Raw genomic sequence first — 17,376 nt, forward strand, 5'->3', positions numbered from 1 at the left:
TAATATATCTTTAATCCTTAAGCTAAATCAATAATTCTTAACCAAAAGTATCCTACCTCTGCTTAAGGCAATACTCTTATTCTCTAATTACTTCAGAAAGTTACCCATCTAACCTAACGTTAGCCAGAAAAAGCAGCTAAAGGATAACCTGTAGCTAACATGAGTAGAAGAGTCTATTTCTCTTCCTCCGCTTCTCTTTTTGCACGAAGCGTGTTATATCGTTAGTGAGCTATTCAGCTGGTTTAAAAACAGTCGTTCCTGTGCAAATGTACTTCACCTTCCCTTCCACACTACACCCTTTAAAACGACGCTGCTGCAGCGCTGAGCATAAAAAGCCCTTGTGTGCTCTTGTCCTTTAAAAATTAAAAGCCCTTGCTGGAGAAAAACAGTTTTTCCCTTTCACAGCCCATGACAACTGCTGATGTTGTAGTTAGCTTGCAAAATTAATATTTACACGTGGAGGACAGCAAGAGCAAGTCTGCGGTGATGCATGTGTGTCCCTTTAAGCTCCCTTTATGGCGTAAAAAGACAGCGGATAAAAGAGCAGCGTCATAAATTAAACAGTATGACTGAGATTTAAAACATATTTTATTATCAGGGTAATATCTCTCAAAGTAGTGGTGTGACGGTTTCAGCTTGGTGATGTTTCATGGTTAGTTTATACAAAACAGTGCAATGGTGGCTTAGGGAGGTAACGAAGAAAACAAAAATGCATTTCCTCCCTCTCTTTGAGTTCACACTCACTTTTTACTCACAGCCCCAGAAAAGGTTTGAGAAAAAAAGCTGTTAACATTTACACTAGCTACTCATGCTCTCCCTCCAGAACTCTCTCTGTATTATGGCTATTTTGTCTCCTCCCCTTGTATCTGTGTGTGTGTGTGTGTGTGTGTGTGTGTGTGTGTGTGTGTGTGTGTGTGAGTGAGTGATCAGGTGTTGTCCAGTGATGTGATAAATGGTTTAATGTGAACTCAGACAACACTATAAACACTAAAACATGAGAAAAAAAGTGTTGCAAAGTATATATTTTGGGATCTTTGTATGTGTTGCAACAGCCTGCTAATTCTTTGCTAACATTTACATTGAACAGAGGTAGCGACAGATCACCAATTATTAGGAGATCTAGTGGAGAACTAACTGTGTGCAAATACTATTTACCATATATATATGGTATAGTACTTAAAGAACACAATTTTCAAAAGCAAAACCAAAGCCTGCTAACCTTAGGTTACTGAAACAAGTGTTCCAGTATGTTGGGAAGTGATCAGATCCCAGTCAAAAACATCTTTCCTCCTATCTTTGTCTTATTTATCTAATAACGGCATGGCTTCAGTACAAAATGGTGCTAACACAGTATGCAGAGGGTCAGACAGTGCACCAACTTTGTGTTCAATGTTTTTATACGTCTGAAAGACAGCAAGAGAGAGAGAAAAAAAAAAAAAAAAAAAAAAAAAAAAAAAAAAAAAAAAAAAAAAGAGAGAGAGAGAGAGAGAGAGAAATGTAAATGTACTGATGTGTCGAATCTATCCCAGTAAAAACTGCACAGGTGTTTGAAATATGATAGGACCATGACATGTGTGTATTGGCTTGAGTGTGTGTGTGTGTGTGTGTGTGTTTGTGTTTGTGCAGATGTCTATTGTATGTGCACATGTTAAGGTAAATCAAGAGGAGGAGAGGCTGTGAGTGACAGCTGAATGGATGGAGCACAAATCCTCTGAATAATACACGGGACTCCTGCCAATTCCATCTATTCCATCCTTAAATTATGCGCCACATACAAATTCATTTTCAGCAGATCCTCTATTGGAGAAGAGAGATGTGTACTTTCAACTGAAGGGAGCATTTTCTCAGTGTTTAATTCTGCAGCTGAAATCTTTGACAATTGTTCTGGCAAGAAAAGACAACTTTATATTAAATTCATCTGTATGATATTCCCCAAGAGGTAGTGGGCAAAAAAAATAAAATAAAAAAAAGTCCATCTGTTTGTTTAATGTCTTTTTGGCTCTGCCTTAAAACATATTCACAGCACAGTGGTCTCCTCCCACAGTACCCTGAACCAACAACCTCCAGAAAACCCTAACTAGTCTACGAGCAACACCAACGGAAGACTGGGCCTAAAAGAGAAAGAAAGGGTGAGAGGAGGTGTGTAGAGAGGGTAGCAGTGAGGTGAGTTATGGGGCTACACAGAAAAATGTTTAAGGTGAACGGTGACCAGTGAAGGCGGACAGACAGACACACATTTGATCATCTCTTTAAGTTTTAGGTGAAAAATAAATAAATCAAGAGATGACAAGATTTCGTGTGGCTGAAAACAGGGGTAAAAGGAAGCACCAATGATGTAACGTAACAATCTAAAAGAAATTCATTATTTTTGTGGAGTCCCACCTTTTCCTCCCGAACAGCTGATCTGTAGTCAGTGTACCCGTTTCTCTTCATCAAAAACCTCTACGCAGGTTTAACGACTGACCTGGGATCAGAGAGATGGGGTTAAATGTTACCAGGAATGAGCTCAATTCAGTTTCAGTTCAGTCAGTTATGAAGTGAGCTTTTCCATCAATCAATATGAAAGGAGTATATATACAATATGTATAGAAAATAATAACTAGTGCCACAAATGTGCTGCCATAAATGGACAAACTGCATCTTCAATTAATATTTTTGAATCCAGCTGAACTGAAAATGAATCAATCCCTATCCCGAGGTGTTAACGTCCGCACTTTTAAATAGCATCGTAATCAGAGAAACAGCTCAACGGCTGTACCCTGCACTAATCCAACTGCTATCCAAAAGGTCAGGAGGACAGAGATCACACAGAGTCTCTCAACTCTTTCCTCTTCTCCTTTAGTTCACATTATTTTCATTTTTTTTTTTTTTTTAGGAGAAGTTGTCCCAAACAGCAAACCACTTACGATATGCTTTTAAACTTGGTTCAATCCCGTTTCCCCCTCGAAAAAGCCAGAAAGTCAATTTATGAACATAACACTCATGAACATAAATCGAATGTGCCTTCATATGTAAGGAGTTACAGGTATAACTACAGTGATATGTGGTAAAGTGGAGTTGGGAACAACTTCTCCATCAAAACCGACGCTGCTACACACACTGAAACTCTCACAGGGCTCAGGATTCACAGTTCAAAGGCTAAAAGTTCACAGTTCACAGTCAAAGTTTATCAAACCCCATTCCCACCCACGTAACCCTGTGTGTCCCCTGCTTTTGCTTGCACTCCCCCTGTATTTCCCATCCTCCTTCTCTTTGATACTTTGATTGGGCGATATCTGCAGCCGGCACCTCTCAGACAGGCGTGGTCCTGCGGTTGGGGTCCTTGCTGTAGTCTTTAGTGAGCGTGCTGCTCTGGAGGAAATCCCTTTCTGAGTTGAGCAGCCCGCCCATGCCGCTGCCAGGTTTGGTGCCGGCGTTGCCTGCCTCGCGTGGGTTTAGCGTGTACATGGGCATCTCGGAGGCGGCGGGCCCTGTGTAGCCGCCTTTCCCCAGCGGTGAGGTGTCACGGCTCGGGGCCTCAGAAGAGCGCACACTGGAGCGACGCCGGAAGCGGTAGCGATAGGAGGGGATGCGGCTGAAGGCGGACTTTTTGATGAGCTCGGTGCGGGACTTGGCCCGTTGCTTGCGGTGCTTCTCGATGAACATGTGCACGGCCAGCACACCCACCATTTCTGCCATGATGAAGGATAGGGCGCCAAAGTAGAAGGACCAGCCGTAGGAGTAGGACTTTTTACTGTCGCTCTGGCCCGGGTCACCCGAGTTGGCAGAGATATAGACAATAATTCCTATGATGTTACTTAGACCTGGAAGGGAAGGACAGAAAGAACAAAATAATAAGAGATGAGTGGAAAGGGTGCGTGACCTTCTCATCCAGAAATTCACACGTGTCAAAAATGGCAAGAGGCATAGATCCATCAGTAAATGAAAACAAAGCACAAATATACAGTTAATGCACAAGAATCAATAAAAACACAAGACTATGCGTTTATAGCCAAGCAGCTCTGTGACTTTGGCACAGCAATGCTAGAGGTGAATGTTAACATCTGCATGCTAACATGCTCAGACTGACAATGCTAACATGATGATGATTGGAAAGTATAATGTTCACGATAGTTAACATCTTAGTTTAGCGCATTAGCAACTAATGACGTGTTTTGCAGGTATTTGGTCATAAACCAAAGCCTTGGACATTGGGTCGCGCTATGTGGAAAGCTAAGGGATCCAAAGTTATTACTCTTCATCCAGAGGGGGAACATGAATGTCTGCACCAAAATTCATGGCAATTCATCAAATAGCTGAGATATTACAGTCTGACCCCACGTGGCGGTGAACAGTAGAAACAATCAAAATAGCGGAGACGAATGAAGTGGGCAGATTGATAGACGGCTTGAGGTAGACATGGCGGAGAGATGGCACGTTTTTACACGCTGATGCATTTATTTTATTATCATTAGTCCAGAATACAGTGCTCATGCAGTGTGGTGGAACGCACAGAATGGGGACAATTAGCCAGCTGTAATTAACCAGAATCAGCCCCACACTATTGTGGTAAATAATTACCAATTTGGCTCCATGAATTTACTACAAAACCCAATGGGACCCCTACACATCCCACTGAACAGCAATTACTGTACAGCCCTTTGTGTTTGTCAGGGGCAAGAGCATAAGTGTGTGTGTGTTTATGGGCGACCAAGTGTCAGCATCCATGTGATAGATTGTGTGTGTGAGCATGTATGTGTGTTGACACTCTCACACCCTCACAGTGCATCACAGCGGCATCATGGTATTCTTGCTGATTGATTAATCAGCTGCTGTGCCCCATTTCCACACTCTGGCTCCTCACACAGGCACTTCTGTGTGCTTTGGATGCCTAACAGGCTCCTTCTACAAATATTTGAGAGCTGCACCTCCTCTATTTAGAGTGTCTCCACAGTAACTACACACACTCATACACACACACATATTCAGTAGCCCCTTGTTACTGGCTTAAATGCAGCATCCTTGTATTTAAAATAACAATTTCTCGAGATTAGACATATATGAATCTGCTCCGCTTCTCCCATCAGGTGAAGGCTATTATTTTAAGTCACTGGTACTGCAGCTAAGATGGCTGCTATATTACATTTAACAGTGTTGTCATGGAGATGAGCAGTACACAATTCTCATTTCAACTACAGTCTGTAGTCCCCATATAATGTGTACGGAAGGAGATTACATTTTTAATTGTCTTTTTTTAAGTCTGGGATTTGAGTAATACTTAAAATATCAAAAAATCTAAATATTATGTCACATATCTTTTAATAACGTTGAGGGACTTGTTTGGGGAAGATGATCAGTTTGAACAGATCTGCTCCTTTTAATCAAATTTAACCCACTATACTAAGAACCTTTACATATATTTCAGTGGGGAAATAGGGTCACTGCAGTGACAAAAGTTATAGGAAACATAATGGAGAAAAAACAAACAGACAAACAAACTGAATACAAGCAGAAAACACCAAATAAAAAACACAAACATAATTTCATCAGCGACACAAGCAAACAACAAATCAATATAACTTAAATATAAAACATGTGCAGCCAATAAGGTTAAAATTTGGGCTAAAAGGTGACAATTGTTGATCAATAGCCAATGTATTTTTTTTGGAGAAACAATTCTTCAGCAAAAGAACAACAAAATAAAGCCACACTTTAATAGACGGATCATTAATAATACAGCTCATGAGAAACACACACACACACACACACACACACACACACACACACACACACACACACACACACACACACACACACACACACACACACACACACACACACACACACAAACCTGCAGAGACGAAGAAGATTCCTGCACTGAGGATGACATTGTGTCGGCTCCGGTAAAACTCACTGGCGGCCACACAGAGCCCCCCCAGGAACAGCAGACCCACACTCATGATGGGGAAGATACTGGAGGCACGCACAGCACCTGTACACACACGCACGCACACACACACACACACACACACAAAAAAGTGTGGAAACACATTTATAATGGAAAGGTATGGAAGTGGAAGTCTTGGGTGAATGGTTTGTTTCAGCAAACCCTTTGACTCCATGTTAATGTTTATTTGGAAACAGATCTCAAATACCAAATATACTGTACAAAATGTGCATTTTCAGTTACTATGGTGGGTACAAATACAGTGTCCAAAACTGTTTTCAAAGTGGCTGTACTCGACATTCAGAACATTAATATAGCAGTCAAATTTGCAATGTACAGATACAGTGGAGCTTCCTGAGCAGAGAATGAAGTCACACTCTCTCTGTGTGTGTTGTCATCTGAGCTTCTCTGTTCTTCGTTTTTATAGATGGTCGGGCCGCTCGTGCATGTTAGTGCATGTTAGTATCAGACACTGAGGGCTGTGACAAAGCGTTGATATTTGACGAGTTAGGGAGCGGTCTGTGAGAGCCATGTGGAGGCAATCCCAGACTACTTTTTTTTTCTTCAGTATTTCGAGTACAGCACCTTTAAGGTGTTGGAAAAAAGCTGGATTTGAATTTTCAGTTTTGAAAAATTGGGTAAATGGTACAATTGCACTACAGCATCCTATGAGTCTATGCTCAGTAGATTAAAAAGGTAGTTTGGACAATGAGATTTCCAAAGTGACCTTTAAAAAAAAAAGTCTTTCTACACCATGGTTTGTAAGGCAAGGCAAGGCAAGGCAGCTTTATTTGTATAGCACATTTCAGCAACAGGGCAATTCAAAGTGCTTTACATAAAACATTAAAGAGCAGTAAGAAAACAATTAAAAACAATTTAAAAACATTAATAAACAAATTAAAAACATTAAAAGACAATAATATAATTGATAGTGCAGTATAAGAATAAAAGTTACAGTGCAGTATAAGAAATTAAAGTTAATAAAATAGATTATTTAAAGAAAAGCAACATCAAAAAGATAGGTCTTTAGCTTAGATTTAAAAGAACTGAGAGTTGGAGCGGACCTACAGGTTTCTGGGAGTTTGTTCCAAATATGTGGAGCATAAAAACTGAACACTGCTTCCCCCTGTTTAGTTCTGACTCTCGGGGAACAACAAGTAGACCTGTCCCAGACGACCTGTGTAGTAATGTCTTCTCCTGTGACCATGAAATGAGTTAAAAGATTTACTTGCTGCCATGTACAGACAAAGTACTTATTGTAGGTGATTTTAATATCCATGTGGACGTTGACAGCAATAGCCTTACTACTGCTTTCAACACATTACTGGATTCAATCGGTTTCAGTCAGACTGTGCACAAGGCGACGCACTGTTTTAACCACACCCTCGACCTTGTGCTGGCATATGGTATTGAGATTGAGGATTTAATAATATTTCCGCAGAATTTGGTATTATCAGATCATTTTTTAATTACTTTTGAATTCTTGCTACCTGACCATACTAAACTAGATAAAGGCTTCTACACTAGATGCCTATCTGACAGTGCTATAGCTAAATTTAAGGAAGATATTACAACAGCATTTGACTCTATGTCGTGCCTTAGAATAACAGAGGACCTCTATGTTAACCTCAGTCCCTCTCGGGTTGATGCATTTGTGGACGGTGCTGGAACTCGCCACCGGATCGACCTTGGACTCTGTCGTCCTCTCAAAAGAAGACGATGAAGCGAAGGAAAACAGCTCCTTGGTATAACGAACAAACTCGCAGATTGAAACAAGTCTCGCGAAACCTCGAGGGTAAGTGGCGCTCCACCAAAGTGGAAGAATCCCGTCTGGATTGGCAAGAAAGTCTCAAAACCTATAGGAAGGCCTTAAGAAAAGCCAGATCAGACTATTACTCTTCACTAATAGAAGAAAATAAGAACAACCCAAGGTTTCTTTTCAGCACTGTAGCCGGCTGAGCAGACAGTCATAGCTCTACTGAGCCATCTATTCCTCTAGCTCTGAGTAGTGATGACTTCATGAGCTTCTTCAATGATAAAATTATAACAATTAGAGATAAAATTAATCACCTTTTGCCCTCAACTTCTAACAGTTCATCTTTAAATACAGGACCGCTAGAACGAACGACTAGTCCGGACATATACTTAGACTGCTTTTATCCTATAGACCTTCAACAATTAATGTTAAAGATATCCTCAGCTAAGCCATCTACCTGTCTCTTGGACCCCATCCCAACGAGGCTACTCAAAGAAGCGTTACCCGTGGTAAACACTTCACTACTAGATATGATCAATATGTCTCTATTAACAGGTTATGTACCGCAGTCATTTAAAATAGCTGTGATAAAACCTCTTCTGAAAAAAACGACCCTGGATCCGAGGGTCTTAGCAAACTATAGACCTATATCTAACCTTCCCTTTCTATCCAAGATCCTTGAGAAGGTGGTTGCTAATCAGTTATGTGATTTTCTACATAGCAACAGTTTATTTGATGACTTTCAATCAGGATTTAGAAAGAATCATAGCACAGAGACGGCACTGGTGAAAATTACTAACGACCTTCTAACAGCTGCAGACAAAGGACTTGTCTCCATTCTTGTTTTACTAGATCTTAGTGCTGCATTTGACACTATTGATCATACAATCCTGTTACAGAGATTAGAAACTCGTCGGAATTAAAGGAACTGCACTAAGATGGTTTAAGTCTTATTTCTCTGAGCGATCCCAATTTGTTAACATTAACGATAAACCCTCCAAACGCACGCAAGTTAGCCATGGCGTTCCTCAAGGCTCAGTGCTTGGACCAATTCTATTTTCCTTATATATGCTTCCTCTAGGCCATATTATTAGGAAACACTCAATTAATTATCACTGCTACGCAGACGATACCCAATTATATCTGTCAATTAAGCCAGATGAAAGTGGTCAGTTAGCAAGACTTCAAACGTGTGTTGAGGATATAAAATCCTGGATGACCCACAACTTCCTGATGTTAAACTCAGACAAACAACGGTATTGTGATAGGACCAACACGACTGCCGAACTTCGTTTTCGAAGATATAGCTACTCTGGATGGTATTGCCCTGGCCTCCAGCACTGCTGTCAGAAATTTGGGAGTTATTCTTGATCAGGATATATCCTTCAACGCCCATTTAAAACAAACCTCAAGAATAGCCTTTTTCCATCTTCGTAACATTGCCAAAATTAGGAATATCCTGTCTCAGAATGATGCTGAAAAACTAGTCCATGCATTCGTTACTTCTAGATTAGATTACTGCAATTCCTTATTATCAGGTTGCCCAAATAAGTCCCTTAAGGCTCTCCAGCTGATCCAGAATGCTGCAGCACGTGTTCTGACGAGAACTAAGAGAAGAGATCATATTTCTCCTGTATTAGCTTCTCTGCATTGGCTTCCTGTGAAATCTAGGATCGAATTTAAAATCCTCCTCCTGACTTACAAAGCTCTAAATGGTCAAGCACCATCATACCTAGAAGAGCTCTTAGTACCTTATTGTCCCACTAGGGCACTGCGCTCCCGAATGTGCGGGGCTACTCGTGGTTCCTAGAGTCTCTGGAAGTAGACTGGGGGCCAGGGCCTTCAGCTATCAGGCTCCGCTTCTGTGGAACCAGCTTCCAGTCTGGGTTCGGGGGCAGACACCCGTCGCAACATTCAGGAGTAAACTGAAAACCCTCCTCTTTGACAAAGCTTATAGTTAGGGAGTGAGGAGTTGCAGCGTCCACCGAACCCGGCCTACCTGCTTCTCCTCGTAGTTAGTTATGCTATTACAATTCTAGACTGCAGGGGAGGCTGTTTCCTTCCTATGACACACTGAGCTGCTCTCTCTTCTCTACTTGTTACTTCTGTATGCATCCTGTCCCAGAATTGCTTGTTACTAATCTAGCTCTGGGGAGTTTACTCCCCGGAGTCCTTATGTTTCTTCTTCGCAGAGCTATGCTCTGTGATTCTCTGCAAATCCCGGCCGCATCCTGCTGCATCCTGCTGCATCCTGCTGCATCCACCCATGCTCTGCAGCGCCACGCTACATCCCGCAACGCCCTGCTGTGATGTTCCTATGCACAGAGTAGTCTGGATACGGTATAGGGGACAGCACTACTCAGTATGACACGATGTGCCCTGCTATGACATGAACTTCCACGATAACCTTCGACATCACTGTGACCTTTAATGTGACTATTATCGCCACTGTTCATCACACCCCCAACCGGCCCGTCAGACACCGCCTACCAAGAGTCTGGGTCTGCCGAGGTTTCTTCCTAAAAGGGAGTTTTTCCTTGCCACTGTCGCGATAGCCACTGCTAATGCTTGCTCTTGAGGGAATTACTGTAATTGTTGGGGTTTTGGAAATTACAGAGTGTGGTCTAGACCTACTCTATCTGTAAAGTGTCTCGAGATAACTTTTGTTATGATTTGATACTATAAATAAAATTGAATTGAATTGAAATTGAATTGAATTGAATTGAATTGAATGTACCAACCTTTTCTTTAAAGTTAAGATGTTGACTGTGAAGAATAGATTCATTTAATTAAACTGTAATTAGAGTGCAAAAACAAAATCACTGAAAATACTGCCAGCCTCTGGTCCCATTTTGTAGTTTTTTCTGCTGGTTTGCTTTATGGCACCATTCAGGAGGATTACACATCTCAAAATAGCATATGATATACAGTACTAAGCAATGAGTGGAAAGAAAAACAACTTTTACAATATTTGTAGAAAGAAAAAGAAAGAGAGACCATACATACAACCATAAATACAATGGTTCCCCATGTATGGTAAGTTAGTGTATAATTCCTACACGGATGGATGTGAACACCCCTCAAATCCACTGTGTTGGAGGGCAGAGCTGCATCTCACACATACACACACACACGCACACACACACACACACACACACACACACACGAGCGTGTGTGCATACGCCAGTGCTGCTACATGCTTGACTGAGTCTGAATCTAGAACATATTACAGTAAAGCATTCGGAGAGAGATGGATGTAGAGCGAAAAGATGGACAAAAACCAAGACAGATGGAGAGTCGCACTGACACATATGCAAGGCAAATTAATGAATAGCAGAGATGATGAAAATGGAAGAGAGGCTGCAGTAGGAGTGACATATCTGTCAAAACCCCATATGTGGACATGATGTGACAACATATTGAAAGATATTTGCAAACAGCTTGTCATGCAGAACTGCGCTGCGCGGTATGTTTGGATCGGTTGAACAGCTGATGTGTACTCGTTCATCAGGTGTATTGTTACAATTATTTTTGAAATCATCTCAACAGGAACATGTTTGGGTTTCTGAATCTCTTTTCTTTAGGCTTCTTGTGTTGCAAAACATTCCCAGCATGACTGACAGAGGCAGTGACCAATAGTGTTGTACGGCTGAGCGTACAAGCCCCGCCCCTGTGGCCCACACCCGTGGGCTGTGTATGAAATGCCGGTCACTAGGTCCCCGCTCCCCATTGGCTGGCCAGCGCTGAGGCCTGTGGTCTAATTGGCTGCCTCTGGGGATGTTGCTCTGTGTTCAGTGGAGCAGTGAAAAAGAAGCATAGGCTGAATCCATTTTCTCTTTGTTTTGTTGTTGCTGTTTTCTCTCTCTGTCCATTTTTACTCTTTGTTTATTGTGGGAGAAAGGACAGAAACAGCCCCCTCCTCTCTGTTTTCCGCTAAACCACCCTCTCTCTATCTTCGTGGCTGCATCCTTTTTACTTCTGTCCTATTATTCTCTCTGTAAAGGTGTCTCTTTTGTCAATTTCATAATGGCAATGTGTATTTCCTAGTTTTTCTCATGTATTTGCTGATAAAACCGTGGCATCTGTTTATATATGTTGTTCTCTCCATTATACCCTCTCTGTTCATCTATCTGGAATGTAATAAGAGTTAGATCTCACATTTCTTCCTATATAACACTTTGAATAACTGTACATTGCAATACAAGAAAAATTTAATTTCTTTTATTGTCATATCTTCTACTGTACATGCATGATCAAATGATGAGAAAGCTGACTGTTTGCAATGTGCAGCTATGGCCTCAGTCTTTTAGCATATCATGTATCCATCGAGTGCACATTTAAAGGGACAGTTTACCCCAAAATCACAAAATAAATATGTTTCCTTTTACCTGTAGTGCTATTAATCAATCTAGATTTTTTTTTGGTGTGAGTTGCCCAGTGCTGGAGATATCGGCAGTAGAGATGTCTGCCTTCTCTCCAATATAATGGAAATAGATGGCTACATTTGAAAAACTCAACAGCAATGTCTCTGTCCAGAAATCATGGCACGGTTTCTCGAGATTATCCACCGGCCTGGTTGCGCTTTTAGCACCACAAGCTGAGGGCCATATTACTCCATTATATTGGAGAGAAGGCAGACATCTCTATGGCTGATATCTCCAACACTGGAAACAATCCAGATAGATAAATAGCACTACAGGTAAGAGGGAAAATAGGTATGTTTGAACTGTCCCTTTAAGACCCCTTTTAATATTTTTCAACCAACTCATGGAGCAAGCCACACAGTTAGCAACAGTTGTCCTTGGTAGATCGGACCCTATTATCATTGTAAACTGCAAAAGAGCTGGAATGGAAAGCTTGACAGGCATAGCAACAGTAAGTAAGGGGAACAGAACTTAGAAGGGTCAACATCATTATTTCAACTCAAGTATTAACCTTTCATATTGGATTGGGTTAGTATACTATTATTATAAATCATGATTTCAGGTCTTATCAATATATTTTCAGGTCTCGTCCAGCAAAGTTCATAGCAACCTTGACTTGACAGTGACACCAGATCAAATATTGTTATTGTGTTTGACTGAAAGTTACTTTCAAGTTTTTTATGGGGAGGTAAAACTTCAAGGCTACGTAAAAGAAATCCTTGAAAGACCAAGACAGAGGGGTGGGCTTGCCCTCCCAAAAGTAATGATTTATTATTGGGCTGCAAATTTACAAAAAATTGTTTACTGGTTTCAATCTCCTGAAGCAGACTGTTGTAGTGCAGAGGCCAAGTTTTGTAAACTGGCGTCACTGATTACGTCAAAATTCCCCCTGTCCCCATCACGCTTCTCCTCCAGCCCAGTAGTAAGTTCAACACTTAGGATTTGGATACAATGTAGGCAAACGTTCCATTTCTCTGATCTTTCCATACTCAGTCCTGTCTGTAATAATCATCTTTTTCTGGCTGCTAAAATGGATGACACTTTCAAACAGTGGGACAGTATGGGCCTTACTCCATGTAAAGATTTTTTCATAAATAACGTCTTTCTCAGTTTCACTGACTTGGTCGGTAAATTCAACATCACTAAGTCCAGTTTTTTCAGATATCTTCAGGTTTGTCATTTAATTCAAACACACGTCTCATCATTTCCTCAATTGCCTGAGCACTCTGACCTAGAGGATATACTACAGACCCTCCTAACCTTAAGAGGCCAAATCTCTAACATATACAATTCAATTATGTCACTTTACAGTATATCCATGGATCCTATCAAAGCAAAATGGGAAGAAGAGTAGGGACAAATATATCAGATGCTGTATGGGACAGGGCTCTAAGGTGGGTGAATGGGACCTCTTCTTGTGCACATTTGAATTTGTTTCAGTTTAAAATTCTTCACCATATGCACTTTAGTAGGGATGTAAGAAGAAATCGATACACTTGAGTATCGCAAGATTTTATTTTGCAATACTGTATCGATTTTCAAAAAGGAAATTTTTTTTTTTAGTTTACGTGCAAAAATATTCATGTAAGACAGTGGTTCACATTTATGTTGTGTTTAAACCCCCCTACCGCTAGATGGCTATGCTGAGACACACCACTAGTGTCCTTGCCTAACAGGGCCTAGCAGTGCCTAACAGTGCCTAGCCGTGCCTGTCTTTTTGCTAGAAGCTAACAACGTAGCTATGGCTGAACTTTGGCCTACTTTAGCATATAAAAATGTGCTCACTAAGAACCTGGGGACCACAATCCCAAACTGGCAGTTTGATTTTCTGTGTACTGACATGTTTACCTTAAGTAAACTTCTTTGACTTTTATGCACATCATGTCTTTTTTTAAATATGAGTTTTTCTAAAATTATACTTTAAAACAATCCCAATATATCGCCTTACACACAGTATCGAAATATATTGCAATATATTGAATCGTGACCCATGTATCGTGATACGTAGCGTATCGCCAGATTCTTGCCAATACACAGCCCTACACTATGGTAAGGTTAAGCTGGCCAAAATATACTCCGACATGGATGACATCTGTGACAGATGTAGAATGGACAGAGCAGATTTACTGCCCATGTTTTGGTCGTGTTCCAGGTTGAGAGAGTTCTGGGCATCAATATTTAAGGTCTTAAATGAAGCCTTCGATTTGGATCTACAACCTAGCCCTGCAATGGCCGTGTTTGAGGTACAAGGGGGTGATTTAGTAATGCCCAATGGTAAGGAAAGTGTTGTTGCTTTTGCAACCTTAATAGCATGACGGAGAATACTTATGGAATGGAAAACATCTACACCACCAAAATCCTCCACATGGCTTTCTGATATTATGATGTTTCAAAAAATAGAAAAAATCAAATACTCAACCAGAAAGGATCAACCAGAAAAATTTACAAAAAATGGGACCCTTTACTGGCTTACTTTGAAAGACTTATTAAACTTCCCTCTTACTGTAATAACTGCTAAGAATTGTAAAGCAAACTGGTTACACTATTTTGCTATCATGAGTAATAGAAGAAAGATGTTGTTGTTGTTGTTTTTTCTCTTCTTTTGTTGTTATTTGTTTCTTTATCTGTCCTCCTTTCCTCGGTACAAGGGTGGGATGGGGTTAATAGAAAGATGTCTTGTTATAATTGACATTGTAATGTTGCACTGTATATTGTATTTTCTCTAAAACAATAATAATACTTGTAAAAAAAAAACTTTGTTTTGTAAATCTGTTTGACTGATAAAAATGGTCCGAAATACATCATCATATCAAACTTACGGAGGAGGTATTCAGCAGCATCTGCTTCATAGTCCGCATCCTCTGGGAAGTGATCGATCTTCTTACACACACCTCTGAATGTTCCTGCGGAGGAGAAACACAGATTAGTTCAGTTCAGATCTTTATTGTTCCACAAGACAAAGACAAATTAAGTACTATCAAACACACACACACACACACACACACACACACACACACACACACACACACACACACACACACACACACACACACACACACACACACACACACAAAAACACAAAATTCAAACACACACACATACACACACAGAGTCATTAAGACTGGTGTGTTTGACCTCAAGGTCAGCATGTTCTATCATATAATGTGTGAGAAAAAAAACAGAAAAAAAAAAAAAAAAAAAAAAAAAAAAAAACAAAAAAAAAAAAACACAAACACACAAAAAAACACACACACACACACACACACACACAAACACACACACACACACACACACACACACACACACACACACACACACACACACACACTCACACACACACAAACACAAAAACACAAATTTCTACTAGTCAATTTAGAATATTATAAACCATGCATACTGGTGAAGTCTGGATGTTTGATCAATTCTCAGAGGAAGACATCAGTCATCAGTTATGGACAAAACCAGTTATATCATTGAACAAATTGAAAACAAAACGCACTATTAAAAAAGAAAGGATTTATTGTGCGTGTATATACTGTATATATATCAGTTGCTAGCTCTGATAAGGCCAACTGTATTCAACTCGCAATAATGACTGGCTTACTCTACATTATCCTGCCTATTACACAGCTGCTTACTAAAAATAAAATCAATATTTGACACAAAATGTTAATATAAAAATGATTTTATTAAATTAAAAATGGTCCTTCAGAGTCTATGATCATAAATCTCGTCATAGAAACAGTCTGCTATACAGAAATAACAGGCTGTAGAATGCCGTGATTGACCAATCAGAATCGAGTATTCAACAAAGCTGTGCACTGTATTACTGTAACAGGTAGCAGTGTCTACAGCAACATTACAGTTTTTTCTGATTGCTAAACGACAGTGGGCACAACTGGAGTCACATGTGCAAAATTCAAACTACAGTCTGCACTACCACCAGTCACCTGAGCTAAACAGTTCACATCACCTGCAAAACTCATTCAAAGCAACACAACTCTTAACACACGTCTCAAAACAGGCTCAGTGCAGCCAAACACTATGAATAATCCTCACTGAGATAACACACGCTGTCACTCAGAACACACTGAGGGTAAAAACACTAGCGTCAAACACCAATACAGAAATTACAAACTTTCTGATCTTTACAGTTTGAACAATTTGAGTAACTTGACACTACTCAATAGTTTATTTAAGGAAAAAATATAGATTGTATAGTATACCAATTTTTACATAAGGTAAACAAGAAGGAATGAAAATCAGCAGTTTTCTTCAATAAAGTATTTTGTCTCTAGTAATTTATGGAATTACTGGGGAGAAAAAAAATTAAGGTACATACGTAACAGTACCAAAGAATAGTGTGACTAATCCTGCCTCTCTCCAGCATCATGTGGCAAGTTTTCTTCATCACATTGGATGTCTTCATCATCTCTAAATACAAATGAATGTGGTGTTTCTATTGCTTTCACCTCCATTACTTTCTGAAAAACAGTAAGAACGCAGTTTTACTATTGTAAAGATATAGTGTTTTTCACTTTTTTATATAGCTGTGTATATAACCTCAGACATCTTACCTGGACATGTTGGTATCTTTGCTCTTTTACCTGTTTCTCTCAAACAGTACAGTGTATAATTGTTTCATTCTTATTTGGTGTTTGTATTACAAAAAAGGCTTTCTGAGCTTTCTCTGTATAAATACCGTAGCCTATATGTTCACTAACTAGTCTAAAACAAGACACCTGCTTAGGCTTTCAGCTAAAATTGCAATCAGCAGTGTTTGATAGGCACCAGACTGAAATCTATTCTGTTTTGAATGTGTGGTTAACAGTTTTGACAGCAGTGTGTTAGCATTTGAACAAAGTGCTGTAAATCTACAGTGTTGTGCACATTGTGGTTAAAGTCATGGGATAAGTGTGTAGAGTTTTGAAAACTGTGTTCAAGCAATGAAAAACGAACTAGAGTTTGGTCCACATGAACTGCTGCTGTGCAGACTGTAGTTAGCATTTTGCACATGTGACTCCAGTTGTGCCCACTGTCATTTAGCAATCGAAAAAAACTGTAATGTATGGTTAGCACTAGGTTGAAATGGAGAAGAGCTCGCTTCAGCAGCAGGTTGGTTCCTTCCCCGCTGACACTGTTATGAGATGGGATAATTGAACAAACATATGCATGAAGATTTTGTGTACTGTCTAACTCTGTAAGTTGCCATACGTTGCTATGTGTATATCTGTATGTTTCTGTGTACTGGCTGTGAAAACAAGTATCCC

The 17,376-nt window shown here is 40.1% G+C and overlaps 1 protein-coding gene across 1 annotated transcript in view; it reads right to left on the reverse strand.

The window, feature by feature from the left end:
• Window positions 1-1,837: 1,837 nt before the first annotated feature.
• The window catches only part of cacng3b (calcium channel, voltage-dependent, gamma subunit 3b), a 31,840-nt gene continuing 16,301 nt past the window's right edge, over window positions 1,838-17,376 (reverse strand). The window contains exons 2-4 of the mRNA XM_039825564.1: window positions 14,926-15,009; window positions 5,831-5,971; window positions 1,838-3,803 (exon numbers count right to left, since the gene is read on the reverse strand). Coding sequence (XP_039681498.1) covers window positions 3,292-3,803; window positions 5,831-5,971; window positions 14,926-15,009 — 737 coding nt within the window. The 3' untranslated portion in view covers window positions 1,838-3,291. The remainder of the gene's footprint in view (window positions 3,804-5,830; window positions 5,972-14,925; window positions 15,010-17,376) is intronic.

The sequence above is a fragment of the Perca fluviatilis genome, chromosome 15 (assembly GCF_010015445.1).
Source record: "Perca fluviatilis chromosome 15, GENO_Pfluv_1.0, whole genome shotgun sequence".
In the NCBI taxonomy this organism is placed as follows: domain Eukaryota; kingdom Metazoa; phylum Chordata; class Actinopteri; order Perciformes; family Percidae; genus Perca; species Perca fluviatilis.